The sequence below is a fragment of the Oenanthe melanoleuca genome, chromosome 26, assembly GCF_029582105.1.
Source record: "Oenanthe melanoleuca isolate GR-GAL-2019-014 chromosome 26, OMel1.0, whole genome shotgun sequence".
Classification (NCBI taxonomy): domain Eukaryota; kingdom Metazoa; phylum Chordata; class Aves; order Passeriformes; family Muscicapidae; genus Oenanthe; species Oenanthe melanoleuca.
In genome coordinates this window covers 5,867,744-5,889,797 of record NC_079359.1, presented here as the reverse complement: position 1 = coordinate 5,889,797, position 22,054 = coordinate 5,867,744, and the positions used below count along the sequence as shown (strand labels likewise).

At 54.2% G+C, this 22,054-nt stretch overlaps 2 protein-coding genes across 2 annotated transcripts; both read right to left on the bottom strand.

Moving 5' to 3' along the window:
- Positions 1–134: 134 nt before the first annotated feature.
- LOC130263713 (myb-related transcription factor, partner of profilin-like) lies at positions 135–3,031 on the bottom strand. The gene is made up of 2 exons (XM_056511431.1): positions 2,367–3,031; positions 135–822 (listed from the first exon to the last, which is right to left on the bottom strand). Exons 1-2 carry the CDS (start codon positions 2,833–2,835, stop codon positions 284–286), a joined length of 1,008 nt encoding a protein of 335 aa, XP_056367406.1. The 5' UTR covers positions 2,836–3,031; the 3' UTR covers positions 135–283.
- Positions 3,032–3,955: 924 nt separating this feature from the next.
- On the bottom strand, positions 3,956–21,608 carry LMOD1 (leiomodin 1). Its single transcript, XM_056511466.1, has 3 exons — positions 20,997–21,608; positions 5,987–7,594; positions 3,956–4,796 (listed from the first exon to the last, which is right to left on the bottom strand). The coding sequence occupies exons 1-3, from the start codon at positions 21,255–21,257 to the stop codon at positions 4,770–4,772; spliced, it is 1,896 nt and encodes a 631-aa protein (XP_056367441.1). The 5' UTR covers positions 21,258–21,608; the 3' UTR covers positions 3,956–4,769.
- Between the last annotated feature and the right edge of the window lie 446 nt (positions 21,609–22,054).

Genomic DNA, 22,054 nt, shown 5'->3' with positions numbered 1-22,054 from the left:
TAGCTAAATTTGGGACCAGAATCCATCAGTCCAGGAGAAAAGAGCCAAAGAGGCACCTGAAAGGACAAACCCCTGTTCAATCTTCCAGGCCCCTGCATTCCATCACCCCCAAAAACCCTCTGAGCTGCCTGGGGTGGGGGTAGCTGTGGGGATGCAGCTCCAAGTTTTATTGAAGTGGGATGGAGAGGAAAAGAAATAATAATAAAAAAAATAATAAAAGCAGCGAGGTGGGTTCTGGGAGGAGGGACAGAGTTGTGTGTACACAGCCAGCTGCGTGGGGGGCTCAGGATTTGGGGACCCCCTGCTCCCGGAGGTAGAGGTCACGGATTTCGGCCAGGCTGCGGCTGAGCACGCCGAGTGCCTGAGCGATGCCGCGCAGCACAGCCGTGGTTTCCCGACGGCTCTCGGCGTATTCCCGGCGGAACGCCCGCATTTCCTGCACCAGCCGCTCGTGGGACTGCACGAGGCTGAGCTGGGGGCGCTCGGGGGTCCCGTCCAGCCCCGCCGGCCCGGGGGGCGCCGCCTCTCCCGAGCCGCAGTGACTGATCTGCTCGGCCTCCTGCTCCAGCAGCAGACTCGGGAAGTCGGAGCCCGGCGGCTCCTGCTGCCCGCCGAGGTCGCCGAGGGAGAGTTCGGAGGGCGCGGGGCGCGGGGGGCTCCGGCTGCGGCTCCAGCCCTCGCACAGCTCGCCGGGCGGGCAGACGCCGCTGCGGGGCAGCCGGCAGTCCGGACCGCGGCCGGGAATGCCGCCAGCAGCGGGGCCGTGGAACGGCTCAGTCTTCACCTCCACAGGCTCCTCCTTCACCGGCTCCTCCTTGACACCTGCGGGAGGGACGGGGAGCACAGGGCAGCTGCAGGGATCTCCCGTGTCCCTGGTGCTCCATGAACCAAGCGACAGACCCTCTTGTCTCCATCCCTGTGCTCCCACGTCCCCTCTCCTGCACCCAGCCCTGGTTCCATCTACACATATCTCCATAGTCCCATGTCCTTCATGATGGTTCAACCCCATCCTGTGTCCCTCGGCCCTCTCCTGCTTCCAGTACTCCCATATCCCTGCCCTGAATGTGGTGTCTCCACTGTTCCTGCCCCAGTCCCTCCATGCACCTGTACTGGTCCCAGTCCATTGTCCTGGTCCCAGTTTTTCCCACATGTCCCCTCACATCCCTGCCCTATTTCCCTGGATCTGGATCTCTCCAGGTATCTCTCTGATGCCGTAGGATGCCCCCATATCCCTCACGTCTCTGTCCCAATCCTCCCTCTCCCTGGCATTGTCCCCTGTATCAATGTCCCAGTCTCCCATGGCATGGTCCCAGTGTCCCTGTCCTGCTCTTAATCTCCTGTGTCCCTGTCCTGGTTGCTCTACACACCTGTCCCCAATTTCTTGCACCTTGTCCGCTGCTCTTGCTCATGGTCTCCTCTGTCCCTGTCTCTATGTTTCTGTCCTGGTCCTCTGTGTCCTGGTTACTCCATATCCCTATACTGGTCCCAATGCCTCTGTGTCCCTGTCCCAGTTCCTCATGTCCCTGTCCTAATGCCCTGTGTCCTGGTTCTCCAGGTGCTGATCCAGGTGCCCTGAGTCCCCACCTCCAACTCTTTATGCACCTGCCCTTGTGTCCTGGTCTGGCTGTGTCCCTTTCCTGATCCTCCACACTGTGGTTCTGGTCTCCTGTGTCCCTGCATGCCCCTGCCCTGGTCCCAGCGACCTGTTTCAGTCTCATTTCTCTTGCATCCCAATCCCAGTCCCCCATGTCTGTGTCCTGGACCCCCACATCCTGGTCACAGTATCTCTATGTCACTGTCACCGTCTCCTGTGTCCTGATCCCCTCACTTCCCGGTCCTGGTCCCCCGTGCCCCTGTTCCTCCCATCCTCTCCCAATCCCAGTGGCCCTGTGTCTATGTCCTGGTTTCCCATGTCCATATCTTGGTCCCGCACGTCCTGATCCTGGTCCTGGTCCTTGTCTCTCTTGACCCTTTTCCTCCATGCATCTGTCCTGGTCCCAGTGTCCCTATTCCTGTCGCCTGCCCCCACTTCCTAAACCCATTTTTCTATGTCCCATTCCACCTCATTCGTGGCCTCTTTTTGGTCCCCCGTGTCCCATCCTGGCACCCAGCAAATCCCTGTCCCGGTCTCCCATGTCTGTGTCCTGGTTCTTCATGTCCCTGTCCCACCGTACACCTGTCCCAGTGCCTGTGTCTGTGTGCCGGTCTCCCCGCATCCCGGTCCCAGCATCCCCGTGACCTTGCCCCGTTCTCTCCCGCCCTAGTCCCAGTCCCGGTCCCCTATGTCCTTGTCCTGGCTCTCCATGTCCGTCTCTCAACTCTTCATTCTCGGCCCCAGCATCCCCGCGCCGCTCCCGCACACTCACCGTGCTGTGCCGGTCCCTCGGCGCTGCGCATCGGGGGCTCGGTTCCGGCGGCGCCGCGAGGACCCCAGGCGGGGGCAGGGGCGGGCCCGGGGCCGGGCTCGGCCGCGCCGTTCCCGTTGCTTCCGTTACTGCCGGTGCTCCCGTTCCTGGCGGAGGCCCTGCCGGTCGGGCCCTGCCGCTCCAGCCGGTGCCGGCTGATCTTGTCCCCGGCGCGGCGGCGCAGCCCCCGCCAGCGGTTCTTCACCTCGCCGATGTCGCGCTGGTGGCGGCCGGCGGCGTTCACCTTGTGCGTGATCCGCCACCAGATCTTCTGCTTCTCGTAGGCGTTCACGGTACCGGCGGCGGCGCCGAAGAGCAGCGGCTCGTACCGGAGCACTTCGCTCATCAGCACCTCCAGCTCCTGCAGCGTGAAGTTCGGCTTCCGCTTCAGCAGCCCCCGCCGCGCCGCGCCGCCGCCCGCCGCCGCCATGCTCCCCGCCGCCGCCGCCGCCGCCTCATGCCGCCGCTCGGCCGTCCATCGCCGCCGCCGTGTGCCCTGCGCCGGCTCCCCGGTGCCGAGCGGGGAGAGCCGCGCACGGCCGGCAGCCCCCTTAGCGCTGCCGGAGCGGGGCGGGAGCGGCGCGGACGGGCCGGGGCTGCTCCCCGCCCCCGCTCGTTAACGGCGGCCCCGCTGCGGTAACGGCGCCCCCTGCCGGCCCCGCCGCGCACAGCAGCGGCCCCGCCGCCTCACCGGCAGCCCCGCCGGGCTCCCCCCGCTGCCCGCGGGGGCTGCCCCGCTCCGCCCCGGCCCCCGTGGGTTTGGGTAACCCCCTGGTGCTCTGACCGCGGGCCCGGCCGGATGCTCGGTGTGGGATGTCCCCGATGGCCCGGCTGGGGTCCTGCGTTAGGGGCCGCTGCAAGGGGCGGGAGTGCGGGGGCAAGGGGCGTCAGGACCCCCCCGTACGGATCCCGCTCCTCCCGCTGGGGCCACGGAGCTGCGCGGCTGCCAAAACAGCGTTTCACTGGTACCGGGAGCCCCTCTCAGCCAGGCACGTGGGTGTTTCAGGACAGGGGGAGCCCCCCAGGGGACACCTGGCTGCTGCTGCACCCCCAGAATGGCCCCGGCCAGGGGAGAGAGCAGTTCTGGATGACCCCAGAGGTTTGGGGTGACCCTGGGGCGACCCTGGGGGTTTAGGTTTTCAGTTTTGGGGTCACCCGGGGTTTAGGATGACCCTGAGGCACTCTGTTCTGGATTACCTTGATGTTCAGGGTGACCCTGGGGCAGCCCTAAGATGTCTAGTTCTAGGTGGACTCAAAGGGTTTGAGGTGACTGTGGAGTGGTCCTGGGGTGCCCAGTTCTGGGTGACTCCAGAATTTTGGGTTGTCTGCATGGCTCTGTTCATGTCCAGCAGCAGCAAGGTGCCCCATGTAGGGAGGTTCTGGGTGGGTGGGTGGCTACAGACACCTGGTTGTGGTGTCCAGGTGGTCCAGGGTGCCCAGTTCAGGGTGGTCTGTGGGTGGGGAGAGGGAAGAGCTGCCCTGGCTGAGGTTCCCGAGTCCTTCCCCGCCAGTCTGGGGTCTGGGGGCCTGGAGCTGTCCGGAGGCACGGGAAGCGGTGGGTGAGCTTTATTGCTGATGCAGTGGCCGCAGTCGTACAAATCGTGACCAAGGTGTCATGACAGGAAGGATGGGGGTGGGGAGAGTGGGCATCACATGTCCCCAAAGCCCACTCCCCTCCTTGAGTCGGTGCTTTCCCATCTCTCTCGGACGCGGATTTGGTTTCCATGCTCTGAGAGTTCTGGGGGTCCCCCCGCAGTGCTGTGGGTACAAGTTGCCCCAAGCTCCTGGCCCCAGCCTGGCTCCCCATGTCCTGTCACTTCCATGCCTCCTCTCTCCCTGGCTGCTCCCTTCTCCGACCCTCCCATTCCTCCTTGATGTCAAGCCTGAACCCCCGGCTCTGCAGCCACTGCTGTGCCTGAATCCCAAAACTCTGCTGGCCATCCGGATACCTTGTGGCGATCTGATGATGGTCTGGGTGTCCCCTGCTCCCCCTCAAGGCTGGGGGTACTCTTGCTCACCTCAGGCTGGGCCCTGGATAGAGGGTGCCAAACCCCTTCATTATGCTCTGATGGGGGATTTCCATAAGGATCAGCTCTGCAGACCCCTGCTCTATTCTTGGCATCTCCCTCAAGACACGGTGCTGGTAGAAAAGCGAGCTCGAAGGCTTCACAGCCATCAAAAAATAAATACAACATCCTCCATCATGTCCTGCTGGGCCCAGCCCGTCCTCCATGTCCCAGAGAGATCCCTGCTCCTTTGTGTCGCTCACTGCAGGTTCCAAAGGGCTTGTCATGGAAACAGTCACGAGAAAGCTGAGTGTCTGGGGGTCTGCCATGGGCTGCAGGGGAAAAATCCTCCCGCTCCCTACTGCAGCAGCTTCGGCAACTCCACCTGCAGAGAAGGACACCCCATTATTGGGAAAGCAATGGGAGGGGGTGCGGGAATGTTCCTGGCATGGTGCAGGGCCATCCCCATCTGGGGCAGGGTTAGATGGGATACTGGGGATAAATTCCTCCTTGTGAAGGTGGGGAGGTCCTGGCACAGGTTGCCCAGAGAAGCTGGGGCTGCCCCATCCCTGGAAGTGTTCAAGGCCAGGTTGAATGGGACTTGGAGCAACCTGGGATAGTGGAACGTGTCCCTGCCCAGGACAGGAAAGAGATAATCTCTCAGGCCTCTTCCAACCCAAACCATTCAACGACCTCTTTCTCTTGGTCAGGCTGGCTGTCCCCCCCTCCAGCCCATGGACAGCCCAGCAGTGACCAAACCACCTGGAGCATGTGAGATGTTTCAAGGCTTCATGCTGGCACCAGCATTAGGCCCTTTTGTTCCAGCACTGTTTTTACTTCATAGGATAAATACACAACAATGTGCTGCCCAAGGGTGAATATATGATCCTCCTGTATTAGAAGGACAGTTGTTGCCACAGCTTTCAAGCAGCCAGGCCACCTTTGGCTAACATTGTCTAGAGAGAAGTAGGCCACTGCTCTCAACTGCTGTGTCAGTACTCCTAGAGCAGCATTCAGTTGCTCATATGTGGAGTTCAAAAGGCTTAGCCAAGTCTGGCAGCCCAAGAGCTGGTGCTGACATCAGGGAATGCTTCAGTTGTTTAAATACAGATGAAGCCTTTCCAGTCATCCTGGGCCACCTGCCATCCCAGGGGCATGGGCTCAGCCACAAGAAGATATCAAGAGGCCAGTGAGGTCTAAGTTACAGATGGCTTCTTCCTTGTGTCCCAACCCCCGGATCCTGGTGGATCTGCCCAACACAGGATGTGCCTGGTGGATGTGCCCAACACATCTGCCAAGAGATGGATCTGCTGTCATGCTCTCTGCCAAGGGATGGATCCCCTGCTGGATGCTCTGCCAAGGAATGGACCTACTGACCCCATCTGCTCTGCAGGGATGGTATTAAAGGATGGATCTTCCTTCCCCCTGTGCTTGGCAAAGGGACGGATCTGCCCCTGTGCAGGGGTTGGGCGCATGGACGCCCTACTGCAGAGAAGGACACTGCCAGAGTGACAGTGGCTGTGACCTCAGCCCCCAGCCCCACCCTGTATGGGCCCCACCTGGCCCTGCACTTGCCTTCTTGAGCTGTTTGAGGTTGCTGGAGCGAATGGCTGCCAGGAGCTGGTCCCGAGAGTTCTTCTCCTGGACTGGCAGCGCCCGGTCTCCCAACTTCCTCTGTGTGGCTGGCGAGAGCGAGTTCTTGAGGTTCTCGTTGATCATCAGTGGTGGGGCGAGCGGAGGAGGAGGTGGGGGTGGCGTGGTGGGTGCCCCCCCTTTCTTGGGAGAGCTTTTTGGGGAAGCCTTGGGGGATGGCTGCGGGGATCCCTTGGGGGACCCCTTCGGCAGCGCTCCAGGCTTGGGCACCTCCAGAAGGTCTTTCTTCTCCCCCCGTTCCTGCGCCAGTTTCTGCTCCTGGAGGCGTTTCTGCCTCTGCCTGTCCATGTTTCGGCTCAGCAGGTTGGTGACAGTCATGCGTGGCCCAGCCAGCTCGAAGTGGTAGCCCAGCTTCAGGAGCGTGGTGTTCTCCTTCAGGAGCTTGGCAATTTCCATCTCTGTCTTTCCCCCACAGATGTGCCGTTGGTTGTGGAACCGCAGCTCCGTCAGCGTGTTGTTCTGCAGCAGTGCCCGGAAAATGGCCAGGATGCCTTTGCCCGTGATGTGGTTGGAGTCCAAGTTGATGCTTGTCAGCACCTTGTTGGACTTGAGCATTATGGCAATGGCGAAGGCCACGTGGTCATCGGCTCGGGTGTTGGCCAGGGCAAACACCTTGACCACGGTGTTGAACTCCAGGGCCTCGGTGAAGCGCACCAGGGTCTCGTTGTTGATGCAGTCGGAGTTGTTCACGTTGACCTCGGTCACCTCAGGGTCGTTGTTCTTCACCTTCTCAATAAGCTCGTCAAAGATGCTGGAGGCTTCATCGTCCTTGCCTTGATCTGTGGAGCTGCTGGAGGAAGGCTTGGGAGGGCTGCTCCCAGCTCCTGCCTTGGCTTCCTGTTTCTCCTCCACCTTTTCTGCCTTTTCTGCTCCTGCCTGGGATTTATCCTTCTCATCTGCCTTGGATTTATCCTTCTCATCTGCCTTGGATTTTTTCACAGCTGAAGCCTTTTCCTCATCTTTTTTATAATTTTCTTTCTTACCTTCCCCTCTTATGTCTTTTTCTGCCTGTTTCTTTGATTCTGAGCTCTTCTCCTCCTTTTTGTCCCCCCCTGTGTCCTTTGATACTGAATCCTTTTCTTCTTGCTTTTTTCCCTTCTCCTCCTTTGCTGCTGAGATCTTCTCTTCTTCCTTTTTATTTTTCTCTGCATCCTTCTTTTTAAAATATGAGCTGTTCTCTTCCTCTTTTTTATCCTTCCCTGCATCTTTCTTCAACTCTGATCTCTTCTCTTCCTCCTTTTTGCCCTTTTCTGTGTCCTTCTTCAACACTGAACCTTTCTCTTCCTCCTTCCTGTCCTTCCCCATCAGCTTTTTCTCCATGGCCTTGACTTTATCGTTCATAGCATTGTTCTCTTTTCTCTTGGTTTCAGTCTCAGCTTTACCTTCCGTGTCTGTTTTCTGAGCATTTTCTTCCTTTTTAGAGTCTTTCCCCACTTTAGTGTCTCGTTTCTGGGCCAGGTCTTTGGAAGGAGATTCCTTTCCTTTTTCTTCTTGATTTATGTCTCCCTTATTCTTGCTCAACCTGCTTTCCTAGTGAGAGAAAAACACCTGGGAATTACAAAAACAGGTGCCTCTGACTACACACTTGCCACCCCAGTCTCACTGTCACTGACTCTGCCACATGGGAGCATCTGCAGCCTGTGGCTGGCCTTTGCGAGAGGAATGTTTGGCCCCAGTTCCAGGGAAGGGTTCAGCATCTCAGTGCCTTGAATGCAGGCAGAGCCTGCAGGACCCAGGTATGGTGAGGTCCTGCTGCAGGTCTCCAAGGCAGCCCTGCTCTCCTGCCTCCAGCCCCCTCCCAAAGGGCTCTGGAGTCTGCAGGATACCCTCTCCAACAGGCCAGAAACTAACAAGCAGTAGTTAGCACCTTCTCTCATACCCCCCATAGATGATCATTTTTTAATAATTTTTCTAACTAGGGATGGAGGTAGGACCTGTCTCCATGTGAGCCCCAGGTGCTTTCCCACCTTTCCTAAATAGTTTCCAGCTGGTTCTTGGTGGCTTTTCACAGTCTGTAGCCTAACCCTCTCCACACTGTCCTGGATGTGTGTGCAAGCAGGGGACCGCCCACAGCAGTGTCCCCAGTGACAGCTGACCCAGCAGTCACTCCACCCCTGGGCTCTGCACAACCATCCTCCTTTCAACAGCAGTTTTCACTTTTGAGCAGAAAACTGAGGAAATTTGAGGATGGCATTTATTGCTTTCTAGTGCATGAGGTTCTCCCAGCACACCTGGGAAGAAGGCACATCATAAAAGGGATGGGCTTAACTTGGAAAGTTTGGAGGAAGGTCAGAAGGAAGTTTTGGTCATTTTTACTAGCACCTGAGCCCTGCCCTTGGTACAGCCTGTCCTGGGCATTGCTGCTGGCCACAGACAACTGCAGCAGCTTGGGGACACAGCCAATACCTCGTTGCAGCCTTCATCCAAGGCTGATGGGCTGGGAGGAGGTCTCCATCAGCATAGGTACAACCCTTGATATGGTTCCTGTCCTTCTCTCTAACCTGCCAGAGGCTGGGATATTGGGAAATATTCCTCCCTGTGAGGATGGTGCAGCCCTGGCACAGGTGCCCAGAGCAGCTGTGGCTGCCCCATCCCTGGCAGTGCCCAAGGCCAGGCTGGATGGAGCTTAGAGCAACCTGGGATAGTGGAAGGTGTCCCTGCCATGGCAGGGGGTGGAATGGGATGATCTTTAAGGTTCCTTCCAATCCAAACTAGTCTGGGACCCAATGACATTGAACACATCCATTCCCAAGAGAGAGGAGCCAGTGCTTCAGGTTGCTGAAGGCAGATGAACTTGACACTGGGACCAGGTTTGCTGCACAGTGGAGGATCCTACCATAAGTTTCACATAAAGGTTTGGCAATTTAAATTAAATTTATTTAAATTTTGCAATTCCATCCTCCACAGCTAGGGAACACACAGGTCCTCACCACTGGTCAGGCTCATCATTTTTGCTGGGGGATTTTAGGACTCCAGGGAAAGGAGAAAGGAAGATGCCTCTGGGACATGCAGCTGTGATACCTTTACAACTCCCTGGACCCTCTCACAATTAGGACAACACTGTGGTTTCACCCAGTGCCTGGAACCTTCAAATCTGAATCCTGACACCAGCCTGCAGTCAAGCTGGTTTCCTTCCTTTCACCCCAGGGCTCCATGGTGTCCATGCTGGGGCAGCATGAGGCTGAGCTTTCCCCATATGCAGTACTGCCAGCCCTCTGGGACAGATTTTTGTGGAAAGAACTGGCTGTGCATGGGCAGCCCTGGGGACTGTTTGTACCTGGTGTATAAACAGATGCCATTGGGGACGAGAGAGCTGTTTATTTAGTTAAGAGATTTCTTGGCTCCCTGGTGCAAGGCTGAACAGGGACAGGAAGGCTCATGCCAGATCCCTACAGAGCCTGGCCTGGCCTTCACACAGCCCCCACTGCTGCCAGCCCAGGGACCAGAGATGGGCTCTCAGAGGTGTCCTGGGTGCTGCAGGGAGCAGGTGATGCCTCCTCCTCTGGCCCTGAGCTGGGGTCCTTCTCACCAAGCTGTGGCCTGTTCCCAGCACCAGAATGGTGCACAGATGCTCAGTGACACCCTGAAGCACCTCAGTGCAGGAAGAGCCCTGGCTGGAGGGCTGTGGGATGAGGACACTGGTGTTCCCTGGCCAGTACCCAACAGGGCCTCTCCAAGGTGCTTGGGAGTGCCCAGGTTGCAGGTTCCTGTAAGAAGGACATTTATCCTCCTCAGGGCCCTTTGGTGTCCACAGGCTGAGCACCCCTCCATCAGAGCCAGCAGCCTCATCTCCATGCCAACTGCTCCAAAACTCTCTCTCCTTCCCAGCCCAAGCTCACCCAGCCTAACACTGGGGACCTCTGAGTCTCCCCTGAGCACCCTGGCACATCCAAAACCAAGAAGAGCAAAGGCTTTGGCCAGGGATGAGCAGATCTTGGAGAAAGGGAGAAAAACCTTGGTGAGAATTACCAGCAACTTCTCCCATGCTTGGAGAAGGTGATGGTTTGCTCCAAGCAAATCAACCCAGAGGGAAATTAAATCCATGGCAAATCCCTGCTTGGGAAAGCTGCTGCAGCACATGCTGAGAATGTCCTGTTACCTGGATAAAGCTGCCATCCATGGACGTGTGGCCACTGCTGCCGTGTGGGGCAGGTTTGGGGAGGAGAGACCTGGAGCCAGAGAATGGGATGTGGGAAAAGTGGGGGGGGGAAAAGGAATCAGGAGAAAGAGAGCTGGGAGAAGTCAGGAAAAGAAGCTGGGAGAAAAGAAGCCAGCTGTGGCCCCAGGCATAGGAACAAGGGAATGCAACAGATAGGCAGCTACCACCACGGGTGTTTCTGCCACTGTGGGTAGTGCTCGAGGGATCATTTGCATCCAGCAGATTTCATTTAAGATCTCATTTAGGATCTCATTTAAGAGCTGCAGGCTACTGGAAGAAGGGCTGGATGGCCACAGGGGGTGAGAGGGCTTCAAGCTGCTTCATCTCCTGCAGCTGCCTTGGGAGAGCCCTTGGCAAGCCCAGCTCCAGGGGCAGCAGAGGGGGAGGAATCAGGAGGAAATAAGTTCAGGCAAGACACCAGATCTGTGTTTGTAAAACCAAGGGTCCTGTGGCCCATGTCCATCCCTTGCTGGAGCCTGGGGACATCCCCAAAGCCCTTCCTGAGGCCACATGTGTGCCCAGGAGAAAACAAATCCTTGTTCCCTCCTGCCTTTCCACCGTCCCAGGTCTCTTGGTGTGTCCCTCTGGCCCAGCCCCTGCTGCAGGTGCCAGCCTCAGATGTCACCAGCCCACCCTTGTGATAATGCTAAAGACCTTATATCCAGGCTGGAAGTGCAGGTGGAAGTGGGGCTTGGAGGCAGGGGTGGAGAAGAGAGAAAAGCACCTTTCCCTCGCTCTGGAGCCCCTTGCTGCCCCCATGGCCACCAGCACAGCTTCCTCTGCAGCCCAGCACCAGCTGTGCCCTCTTCACAGCCATCCTGAGTCCTGCCTGCTCACTCCTCCCTGCCCACTGACATTTACCTGGGGTACCTGAAAACCAGTGCTGGTGCACCCTCTCTGTGCCATTCCCTCTGCCATAAGCACATTAGGGGGATATTTTTACACAGCATGTCAGACCTTTAAAAATAAGCCTAATGAAAACAGCCTGGTAGTTGGTTGATTAATCACCAGTGTTTTGATGAACTGAGATGCCTTCCCATTTCCTCTAAATAGACTAAATTGAGCATTGCCATGGCTTGTTAGCATTTATAACCCTCAAACCCACTCAGATGTTGCCTTAAAAGGCAAAGGAGACTGGGAACTTCTTGCCTGGAATCCAAGCACTCGGCCAGCTCTGAGCAAGGGATGGGGCTGGGGATAGAGCTGAGGATGGGGAGAGTGAAGCTGGAGGTGGAGTGAGGGTCTCTCTGCCCTGAAAGCCCCACAGCTCATTTTGGGGTAGAAAATTACTGGTTTAATGGTAGTTATTGATCTGGCTGTTTGTTCAGCAGGCGGAATGTGGGCACGGTCACCCTGCTGTGCCCAGAGCAGATTTCTAAGGGAAAGGAGAGGAGAGAAGGGGAGGGGAGGGGAAGGGAGGAGAGGAGAGAAGTGTGCTCAAGCCCAGAGAGATGTCTCCCAGAGAGAGAAGCAGCTCCCTGCCCAGTGCCACCTCACATCCTGTCATTCTAACAAGGAATTCAGCTTTTCCCCTTCCCTGTGTCTCAGGCCAAGATTTTTAAAAAATCCCCTTTCTGACATGCAGAGCTGTTCTCCAGAGACTGGGCAGCTTCTGGCCCTGATTTTGCCTTTTTTTTTTTTTTTTTTTTTTTTTTTTTGTGAGTTAAGGCTGATAAATGTTTTAACTTGGTTTCCTTTAACAGAAGAGCTCCAGCCCTTCCATGGGGACACACAGCCATTTTCCATAAAAGCTGTAAAGCCACTTTGCAAATGCAAACTTTTTCTCCTCTAACAAAATCAGGTTTTAGAAGACCAGGTTCTTCTCTTCTATTTGCTGTACTCCCAGCCCTTCTCCTGGCACTGGTGTGGCTGAACTGGATATTCCCAAGATGAGACCTTCTCCCTGGTTGTCTCCTCTTCATCAGGGATTGAAAAGGGCAGGGAATGCCAGTGATTAACACTGGGAACACCTCTGAGCTGGATTTCTGCCCAGTGCACTTTGTGGGAAGCCCACAAAAAACATTCATTGGATTTTTAGGAACAGGAAAATTGCAATTCAGCCCTAGTGAGTTTTAATCCTATCTCCATCCTCTGTGTCAGAAGGCCTGGATGCTCAAGGAGCAGGACACTGCTCCCAGCCTGCTGGCAACACATGGACACATCTCCAGGTCTCTGCTAGTGCAGGTATCCAATGGATCCCATCCAGAAGCCCATGGGACCACCACAGACACCCCCTGGCAGTGGGCACCTGGTGCTGGAAGGTGATTCCAGGTCCTTGAAGTAGGTGAGATGAGCCAAACTCCAGGTGCCAACCTGGAAAATCAGTTTTGCTGGTCGTTGGTTTGCTTGTAGCTCCCTTAAATAGTTTGTGGGAGCATCAGCTCCTTAGGCTCTGGCACCACGTGGGAGCTGCATCCCAGGACAGAGCACTTAGTGAACATGCCCTCTCTGGCTCTTGGGAACTGGGGAATCCCCTGCAGGGAAGCAAATGGCAATCACTGTCCCTGGCAGAGGCTGCCATGGCTGTGCAGGTGCTCATTCCCGTGCCAGCACATGCCATGGTGGCCTGTCAGGAGGAGGGACCCTTTGGAGCCCTCAGCAGCAGAAATCCTGACCCAAATACTGTATGTACACGGTCAAGGGCTGCACAGGACACCTCTGTGAGCTGGGCTGGCGCCTCTTCAGCTGTATTTCAGGAAATCACAGAATAATGGAATCACTATGGCTAGAAGAGCCTCTAAGACCATCAAGTCCAACCATTCCCCCAGTGCTGCCATGTTCACCACTCACCCATGTCCAAAGAGCCACACACACACAGCTCCTAAATCCTTCCAGGGATGGTGACTCCACCTCTGCCCTGGACAGCCTGTCAGTGCTTTAGGATCCTTTCCATGCAGGAAATGTTCCCCAATATCCAACCTGAACCTCCCTTGGGACAGCTTGAGGCCATTTCCTCTTGTCCTGTCCCTTGTTTTCTGGGCACAGAGCCCGACCCCCAACTGGCTGCCCCTCCTCTCAGGGAGCTGTGCAGAGCCAGAAGGTTCCCCATGAGCCTCCTTTTCTCCAGGCTGTGTCTCCCAGCTGCTTTGGCCACTCCTGGGGCTCCAGGCTCTTCCTAAGCTCTGTTCCCTTCTCTGGACATGCTCCAGCCCCTCAATGACTTTCTTGTCCTGAGCAGCCCATAATTGTTCCCAGAATTGAAGGTGTGTCGCCAGCAGTGCCAGCACAGGGAATGGGCATTGCCCTGGTCCTGCTGCCACACCACGGCTGGGACAGGCTCTTGTTGTTTCTACAGCTCCAATTCCTTTCTATTTTCATCCTTGTTTGCTCCACATTCTGGCAGAGGAAAGGACAGAGCAGGACTCTTGACCCTCCACAGTGTCTGTCCCCCCCATCCTGCCAGCCACACCTGCACTTCACAACATGCACCCTGACACTGAGATCCTCCTGCTCCATCCTGCCACGATTCCCACACAGCACTGGGTGGGATGGAGCAACATGACCGGTTAATCCCAGTGTCCTGCTGGGAGCTGAGTCACTGGGATGGTTTTAGCACACAAGTGATGTCACAGTGAAAGAGAGGGACACTTAACAGACCCAGCTCTTCTCCTCCTCCATGGCTATTTATCAGCTCAACATAAACACAAATTAAACCTCCTGGACAGCTCAGCCCATATAAGCTAAACACTCCAAACACTTGCATGGATTTATCTGCATCCCAATTATGCTTTACAAAATATAGAATACAGATTTTTACTATTTTTTCCCCCAATTGACTAGAAATCCATGGGGTTTTTTCCTACTTCTGCCCTTAGATGGACTGTGGATCTCCCAGACTTGTGTGTGCCTTTGGTGTGAGCTCCACATCACTGGGAACACTTTATGCTGCCTCTTGTCCCGGTAACAAAAGGAAAAACAAGGAAAGCAAAGCTTCTGTCCCCAAGGGCATCACAAAAACACTGATCCAGCTGTGAAGATCTTTCTCACACCTTTTTTCTAGGAATGCAGCTCAAGATGCCTGTGTTCTCACTTCATATTTTTCAGCTGTTCTCCACACTGCAGATCCTTCTGGGAGCTGTCATGGGATTGTTCTTGCTTCTATGTTCACCTTGGAGGGTTGTTTTATCATCTGCTGCAGGTAATAGGTCCTGCTGCTCATCCCTCTTGTTACAGGGTTGGGACTTTTTCAGAAACTTGTGATGAAACACCAGAGCACAGACCACAGTTTTCATTTCTGAGCAATGAAAGGGATCTCCTGGACTTCACAGAATTATAGAATCAATTTGGTTGGAAAAAACCTCTGAGATCACCTGGTCTGTGACTGATCCCCCTCCTTGTAACCCAGCCCAGAGCACTCAGTGCCATGTCCAGGCGTTCCTTGGACACCTCCAGGAAAGGGGACTCCACCATTGCCCTGGGCAGCCCTATCCAATATATGACTATATATTGGAAATTCCTTGTGGTGTCCAACCTGAACCTCCCCTAGTGTAGCTTGAGGCTGTTTCCTCTTGTTCTGTCTCCTCCCTGGGAGCAGAGCCTGGCCCCCACCTGGCTGCTCCCTCCTGCCAGGGAGTTGAAGAGTGACTTGTGCAGCTGGAGAGACCATCTGTGGCCTCCTTTAAGGACCAAACAGGGATGGCTCAAAATTTTGGTTTCTTTCCAAGTGTGTACCTAGTTTGGATATCCCTGGCTGCCATCCCTAGAGGAATGCAAAGCCCAGGAAGTTGCCAGCTCTATTTCCCTCTAGGTGCTGGTGGAAGCACCCACAGCTTTGCCCACTGCACATTCCATGGGCCAGAAGCCACTGGAGAAGCCTCTGCATGGCTACCCCAGTGTCACCTACCCCTTTCAGCTCTTTTGGGGCCAGAGGCTGTTCAGAACAATATATTCAGGTCCATTCTCTCCTGTGAGAGTGATGAGGCCTTGGCACAGGTTGTCCAGAGAAGATGTGGCTCTTCCCTCCCTGGAAGTGTCCAAGACCAGACTGGACAGGGCATGGAGCATCCTAGAATAGTGAAAGGTGTCCCTGCTGGGACTGGGATTCTGGGATTCCTTGGACTTGATGATCTTAGTGGTCTTTTCCAATCATAAAGATTCTCTGATGAGGGAAAAGAGACCAGGTCAGGACCCAGCTAAAAGAAAGGCAAGAGCTGGGAATTAGTGAAGACTCTTGGAAGGGAGGAGGAACAGTCTTGGCAGTCAACAGAACCAGCTGATAAACAGAAGAGCAGAGTTTCAGTAGACATTTTAGGGACAAATTGGGAAGAAGCTCAAGGAATGATATAACCCCTGCTATACCCTTGTTTGCAAATTCCCTTGAGTCTGAACCAGCAAGTTAAATAAGGAGCTTGTTTTTCTTCCAGATATTTTCATTAAAAGATGACAAGCTTTGAGCATTAATAAGAAATTTAAATCCTGCCTTGTTTGCCTGTGGTATTGAAGAAGAGCTCACTGCTGAGGATCTCCACTTTCCATGGAGGGAAATCAAGTGACTGGATTGAAAAATCACTCAACAGCAAGTTTCAAGCCTGGGAGAGTTAGAAATGAAGGCAGGACTTTTTACAAGATCTTCCCAAGGTCTTGTAAAAAGAAATCTTTCTCCATAGCAATAGGATCTGCTGTCCTCCGGCACTAGCATCCTTCAGATATTCAGAATTTGGATTAAATAAACTTTCTAAGCTTGCTGCTTTTCCCTCTGCATCCAAACCAGGCCATGAGGAGCCTGTCCAGCCTCCATGAGGAGAGCCTGGGGACATGGAGACAGTCCCAGGAGCCTGCAGGGATAGGGATGCATCCACCTGGAACAGGAGGAGGTCTTGCCTGCAGAGGAGTGCCCTTAGGGAGTGGGATATCTGAGAGACAGAGGATAACTGAATCACCTCAGCCTCTCCTGTGGGAAGGGGGTTCAGCCTTCATGAGACAAAAATACAGGGACCATCTGCACTGTGCACATCTGTGCAAAACAGCCCTGGCATCCAGCATCCCCTGCTCAGAGTCTTCTCCTGCAGGAAGCTTCCATGGAAAGAGAAACCCACAACAGGAGCATCTTCACAAAAAATTGGTTCGTGGCCCTGGAGTGACTTCCCTCCATAAGCAGGATAATGCTCCCTCATGCAACTGCCCTGCACTTCCCAGCCATTTGTGCTTGAAGCTGCATGAAATGAAATCAAAACAAGCCCTTGGGAGGCAGGACTGGGAACTCCAATGGGATTGGGACATCCAGGTGTCCTCTCCTTACAGGTGAGCTTCAGAGAGTGTTTGAATCAACCCAACGTGGTGGGTGTGATTTTGGGGTTGTCCTGTGCAGGGGTAGGAGTGGGACTCAGTGATCCTCGTGGGTCCCTTCCAACTCAGGATATTCCATGATTCTGTGAGCAGCCAGGGAAGGTGGTGGTGCTGCAGAAGGGAAAGCACATCAGGTGCCTTCTGCCTCTGACATCAGGCACTTGGTGTTTTGGGAGCCACCAGGGAGCTGTGGTGAGGTCAGGTGAAAATCCAAGGCAAGTCCAGAACAGCTGCAGGTGGATTTTGTGGAATGCTTTGGAAAGCAAAACCTCCTGTTGTGGACTTGGCAACTGTCAAGGAGGACACGTCCACCAAAGCACCAGCCCACAGCACATGTGGTTCTCATGGAGATCCTTCCCATGGGATTGCTCTTCTCATCTAGCTCCCATTTGGCAGAGGTTCCCTGAGAGTGTTTAGGGCTCACCAAATGCCAGTGGGAAAGACCATGGAATTATAGAATGGTTATGCTTGGAAGGGACCTTAAAGATCATTCCCTTGAAGAGCATCATGGAAGAGACTCCACGGATGGGGTGTTCTCAGGGAAGGTACAACTGTGCTCTCTGCACAAACATGGTTTTTATAGATGTCATCAGCAAGAGAGGTACTGGACCAGCTCCCAGAGACCCCATCTCCTCACACAGCTCAGCTCTCAGAGAAACCCATCCTGCAGGGACAACTGCACAGAGCCCCTGTGCCATGGCACACTCAAATATTCCTCTTCTGGACAGAAATTTCAGGCATGATACAAGGATTTCAAGTGACAGCAAGTCCGTTGTGCCCCAGGTAACTCATGGAATCCTAGACTGGTTTGGGTGGAAAGAGATCTTAAAGATCGTCCTGTTCCACCCCTGCCATGGGCAGGGGCACCTTCCACTACCCCAGGGAGCTCCAAGCCCTGCCCATCCTGGCCTTGGACACTTCCAGGGATGGGACAGCCACAGCTGCTCTGGGCACCTGTGCCAGGGCCTCACCACCCTCACAGGAAAGAATGTCTTCCCAATATCCCGTCTAACCCTGCCCTCTGGCAGTTTAATACAACAGCACCAACCTCACAGCATGTTTCTAACCAGAATTTTTCTCATTTTGTCTATGCCTGTGACAGTAAAGAGGCTTGAGCTGATAAAAATAATCTCTTTGTTTATCAGCTCATGAATATTCATTTAATTCCAGCTACTGTGACAAAAGGACCTTGTTGAGTACATCAGAGAGGGGCACTGGTCTAAGCCCCACCCTTGAGCTGGGTTATACTTCCACTCATTAGCAAGACAAAGTTAAGATTAATTTATTACTGCATAACCAAGATGGGAATTTGGCTGCCCAGTGTGGAAAGGTTGGGGCAAAGCTCACGTCTATTTTGGGCTGTTTATAATCTGCTTCCTAGTTACCCAAGTTTGCCCTTTTCATCACTAAGAAGATGTGTTATTATGTAGTTAACAATATTTCTAAATATACCCACTTCTCCCAATATTTAAGTGGAAATGGAGGTGCCTGGAGCCAGTCCAAAAGCAGGGCAATGACTGCAAAAACAGCGAGATGGTCAGAAACTCAACCTTTCACTTCAGAATACCTTATTTTGCTCTTTGGAAGAATTCCTGCACGTCCACTAACACACAATGTCCCACAACAGAGATTCCCATCAGGAGGCATGAAAGAAGAGCAAGGAGGATATAAGAAGGACATTTGAACTGCTGAAGCAAGTCCAGAGGAGGCCACAGAGCTGCTCTGAGGGCTGGAGCCCCTCTGACCTGAGACAGGCTGATGAGCTGGGGGTGTCCCAGTTGGGGGTGTCAGAGCATCTCTCTGACCTCCTCCAGATTTGCTTCAGAGTACTGGGAGCTGCTGATGGAGAGGGGCTGGGATGGACATGCATGGGGTGATGCCTGCCACCCCTGTGGGAGTGCAGCCACCACGGGAGTGCTAGCTGGCACAGCATGAAATCTGCTGACACATAAGATGGATTTGTCATTGGAGACCTCGGAGCTCTGAGCAGCTGGGGCAGAGCTCGGCACATGCCTGGGCTGCTCTGGATGGCTCCATGTTCTCATTCCATCCTGCAGCAAAACACAGCCCTGGGGCTCCCTCGGACAGGAGGTATCATTGGCTTTCTGCATGCTTTTGGTGACTGTTCCTGCAGTCTGATCATCCCATCCCATCCCATTATCCCATCCCATTATCCCATCCCATTATCCCATCCCATTATCCCATCCCATTATCCCATCCCATTATCCCATCCCATCCCAGGGACTCACTCCACCACCAGGATGATCTGATATGCCAGCACCACAAGCTGGCATTTTCTAGGTGCTAATCCCAGATTCTAACAATGGCAGGGAGGAAGTGGTGTAGGATATACTTTTTTTTCTTGGCCTCCCAGGATTGGAATAGAAAAAGACAGTTCTGCCCTATCCAGTTACTGCAATGCAATCAAACTGGGCCACTTTCACTGACAAACTTGACCCGTTGCCAATTTGCTTTGTCTTCCAGAGCCTGAAGCTCCTGAACTCAGAGAGCAGCAGGAGCTTTCCAGGACCCCTGTGCTGCCCTCTGCTCCAGCCAGAGCCCTACACCCTCTCCCTCCTCCCCAGGCCATCCCTTTCCACATGCCAAGTCCTTTCCCACTACACACACATACACTCTCAGGCATTTCCAAACAACATTATGTTTAACCAGGCAAATTCCCAGGTCTCTTTTAAACAAAACTCACATATTTCCTCCCTTCCTCCTGGTCATAGACACTTGACCAATTCCCAGTCAACCCCCCATGTTCCAACAGTTAACACTGAAACAGCAACACAAGTTGCTGTCAAACCCAAATGTCCCCCTACTGCAAAAGCAGATTTTTCACTGTCACCTCATAGGATCACCTGCAAAACAGTGGTCCACTGGGATGACTGGTCCCACATAACAGGATTTCCCTCTCCAGAGAGAGGGAACATAACATATTTTGCATAACAGCAAAATTTCCCTCTCCAGGCAGGTTTGTCCTGCAGCACCTGCACTTCCCCACCACAGGGACATTTTCTGCTGATGAGACAATCAAGGCAGGGCCCCTGTGGTGAGGGGCACAGCACTCACTGTTCCCCAGCCCATGCCAAGCACTACAGTTAGAAGGTGAGAGCTGTTCCTTATCCTCAGAGCCAGGGGAGCTCCCAGGCTGCCCCAGACAGGGCTTGGGAGGAACAACTTAACCCCTTGTTCAGCTCTCCAAAGTCAATCTTCAGCTATTTCTCCTACAGGTGCAATTTTCATCCCCACTCCTCCCAATATTTAAAAGGGAATAAGGGTGCCTAGGCCATAGTCAGGAGAGGACCCTCCTATATAAACTCCATAAATATCCAGAAATTTCCAAGTGCTCTGGGGTAGTTATATACTGATTACCAGGGTACAGCTGGGTGACCTGGACTAGATCTGGAATCAGTAGCCATATAATACTTGGCTCTGCTCTTGCTGCCAGCACTCCCCAGCCCTGCCCCAGCACGGCAGATGAGAATCCCACCTGTGACATGAACCAGCCCAATGACCACATGGACCAATTGCTGAAAAGTCAGTGTCTTTCACTTTCTGGCTCAGCCTGCCATGAAAAACTAGGGAAACCAGATATTTCCCAGGCTGCCATGGACAAAGCACATACCAAATATTCTTAGTGCTGAGGTTAATAAATGTTACAGAAAAATAGGAATGGCTCTCACTAAGTCACAACACAAGAAGAGGAGAAGAACTGACATGAATCTCTCGAGCTCCAAGAAAACTCTTAAAGGATTTGCCAGGTGCAGAGAGGGAGATAAATGTACCCAAATCAAAGTAAAAGAAGAAATTTTAAGTGAACAATTAATTAATTAAGTGAAATGCAAAAAAAACGGCATGGGGTAAAACCTGCTTCTCAACGTGATTTCCACAAAGCACCAAACATTTTTATTCTACAAGAACCAGACACTATTTGATCTTTTGCATAAGAACTGAAAGAATTACGAGTCCAGAGATCTCCAAAAAAGGGAAGGAAAAAAAAAGAAAAAAGAAAAAAAGAAAAAGAGAAAAGAAAACAAAAACAAAAAATAAAAACACCCCCCCAAAAAACAAAACAAACAAACAACAACAAAAAAAAAACAAAACAAACCAACCAAAGAAACAAAAACAACTAAAAAAGCCCCAAGGAAAACCGGAGCCCGTGGGATCGCTGTCAGTGCCGCTCCAGCCTCCTGGGAATCCCAGCTCCGCTCCCAGCCCTGCTCAGCGATGTTGCTGCAGGGGCAGAGAGAAAATCCCTGGCACCAGCACGGGCTTTGGCTTTGCTAGTAACACCTGGTTTTTACGGGACACCCTGCTCCCTCCGGAGCGCCTGCAGCAGCCCCGGTCTCTCCGGGACAGCCAAGCAGGAGCGCACGCCTTTCTCGGCTCTGTGCGCTCCGTCTCGTCCTTCCCTCAGCCCGGAGGGAGGGGGCCTGAGGTGTGTCCCCACCTTTCCCGCAGCAGCAGGGGGATGTGACTTACATCTATCGAGTGCTCCCGCTGCAGGAGCCTCCTGGTGTCCTTGTCGTGGTGGTTGAGCGCCGTGTCACAGTTTTGCGGGCCAGGTGAGGAGTTTTCTGATTGGTTTGTCTGACTGCGCTCCGCAGGGATGCTCCCGTCCGCATCCACCACATCCAGCTCCTTTTCCAGCTCCTCCATCTCCTCTGGAGACAAAGTAGACAATAAATTGTCTATATCTGGATCTTCACTAACTTGTCGCCGGTATTTGGCCACTTTGGACATCTTGGCTCTCTGGCGAGACACGGTGGCGGCTGTGTGGTACCCAAAGCAGGAGAAAAAAACCAAGCCGAAGCTCTAAGGCTGCTTCCCGAGCGGCAGCAGGTGCTGAAGTGTCAAACCTCAGCCGCTCTCCAGCCCGGGACACGGTGGCTATCCAGAGGGGACACCCCTCGGTCCAGGCGTTGGCCAATAACAGGATCCAGCGGCGGTTCGGGCGCTGGGAAGCCAATGGAGCCCGCGGAGGCGGGGAGTGGCGCTATCAGAGGAGCTGAAACCCGAGGACATTCCAGGGAACCATGCAGAGCTACATGACCAAATTTAGTCCGAAGCATTTCGCCTTTTAAAGGCAATGGGCCAACCTAGTGAGAAAACAGGGAAAAATGCATCAGCCGGCAGCCGGGGATGGGGGTGGAGGAGGCAGCCCCAGCCCGTTCCATGGGGGCTGGGAGGCAGCTGAAGTGGGCAGCGAGGGATGGGGAGCCTCTGCTGTGACACTGACAGCTCTTGGCTAAAGTCGGGATGGAAGCACCGGCTCCAGGAGTTTTCCTCTTTATCTGGGATCGGTGCCGCTAGCGGCCAGCCGCTCGGGAAGGAGCTGGAGCTGCTGGTGCTGAGGCAGACTGCTTCCCGCGGAGGGATGGACAGGGCAGGCAGCGAGTGCTCCCGGCTCTGCACACCTGCTCTGGGGGCTGTCAGAGCTCCCACCGACCCTGAGCGGCTGTTCTGCAGCTGCTCTTCCTCACACACTCCCACTTCCCCTCGCCAAGCCCCAAAGACACCCCTCCTTCTGCACACATGGG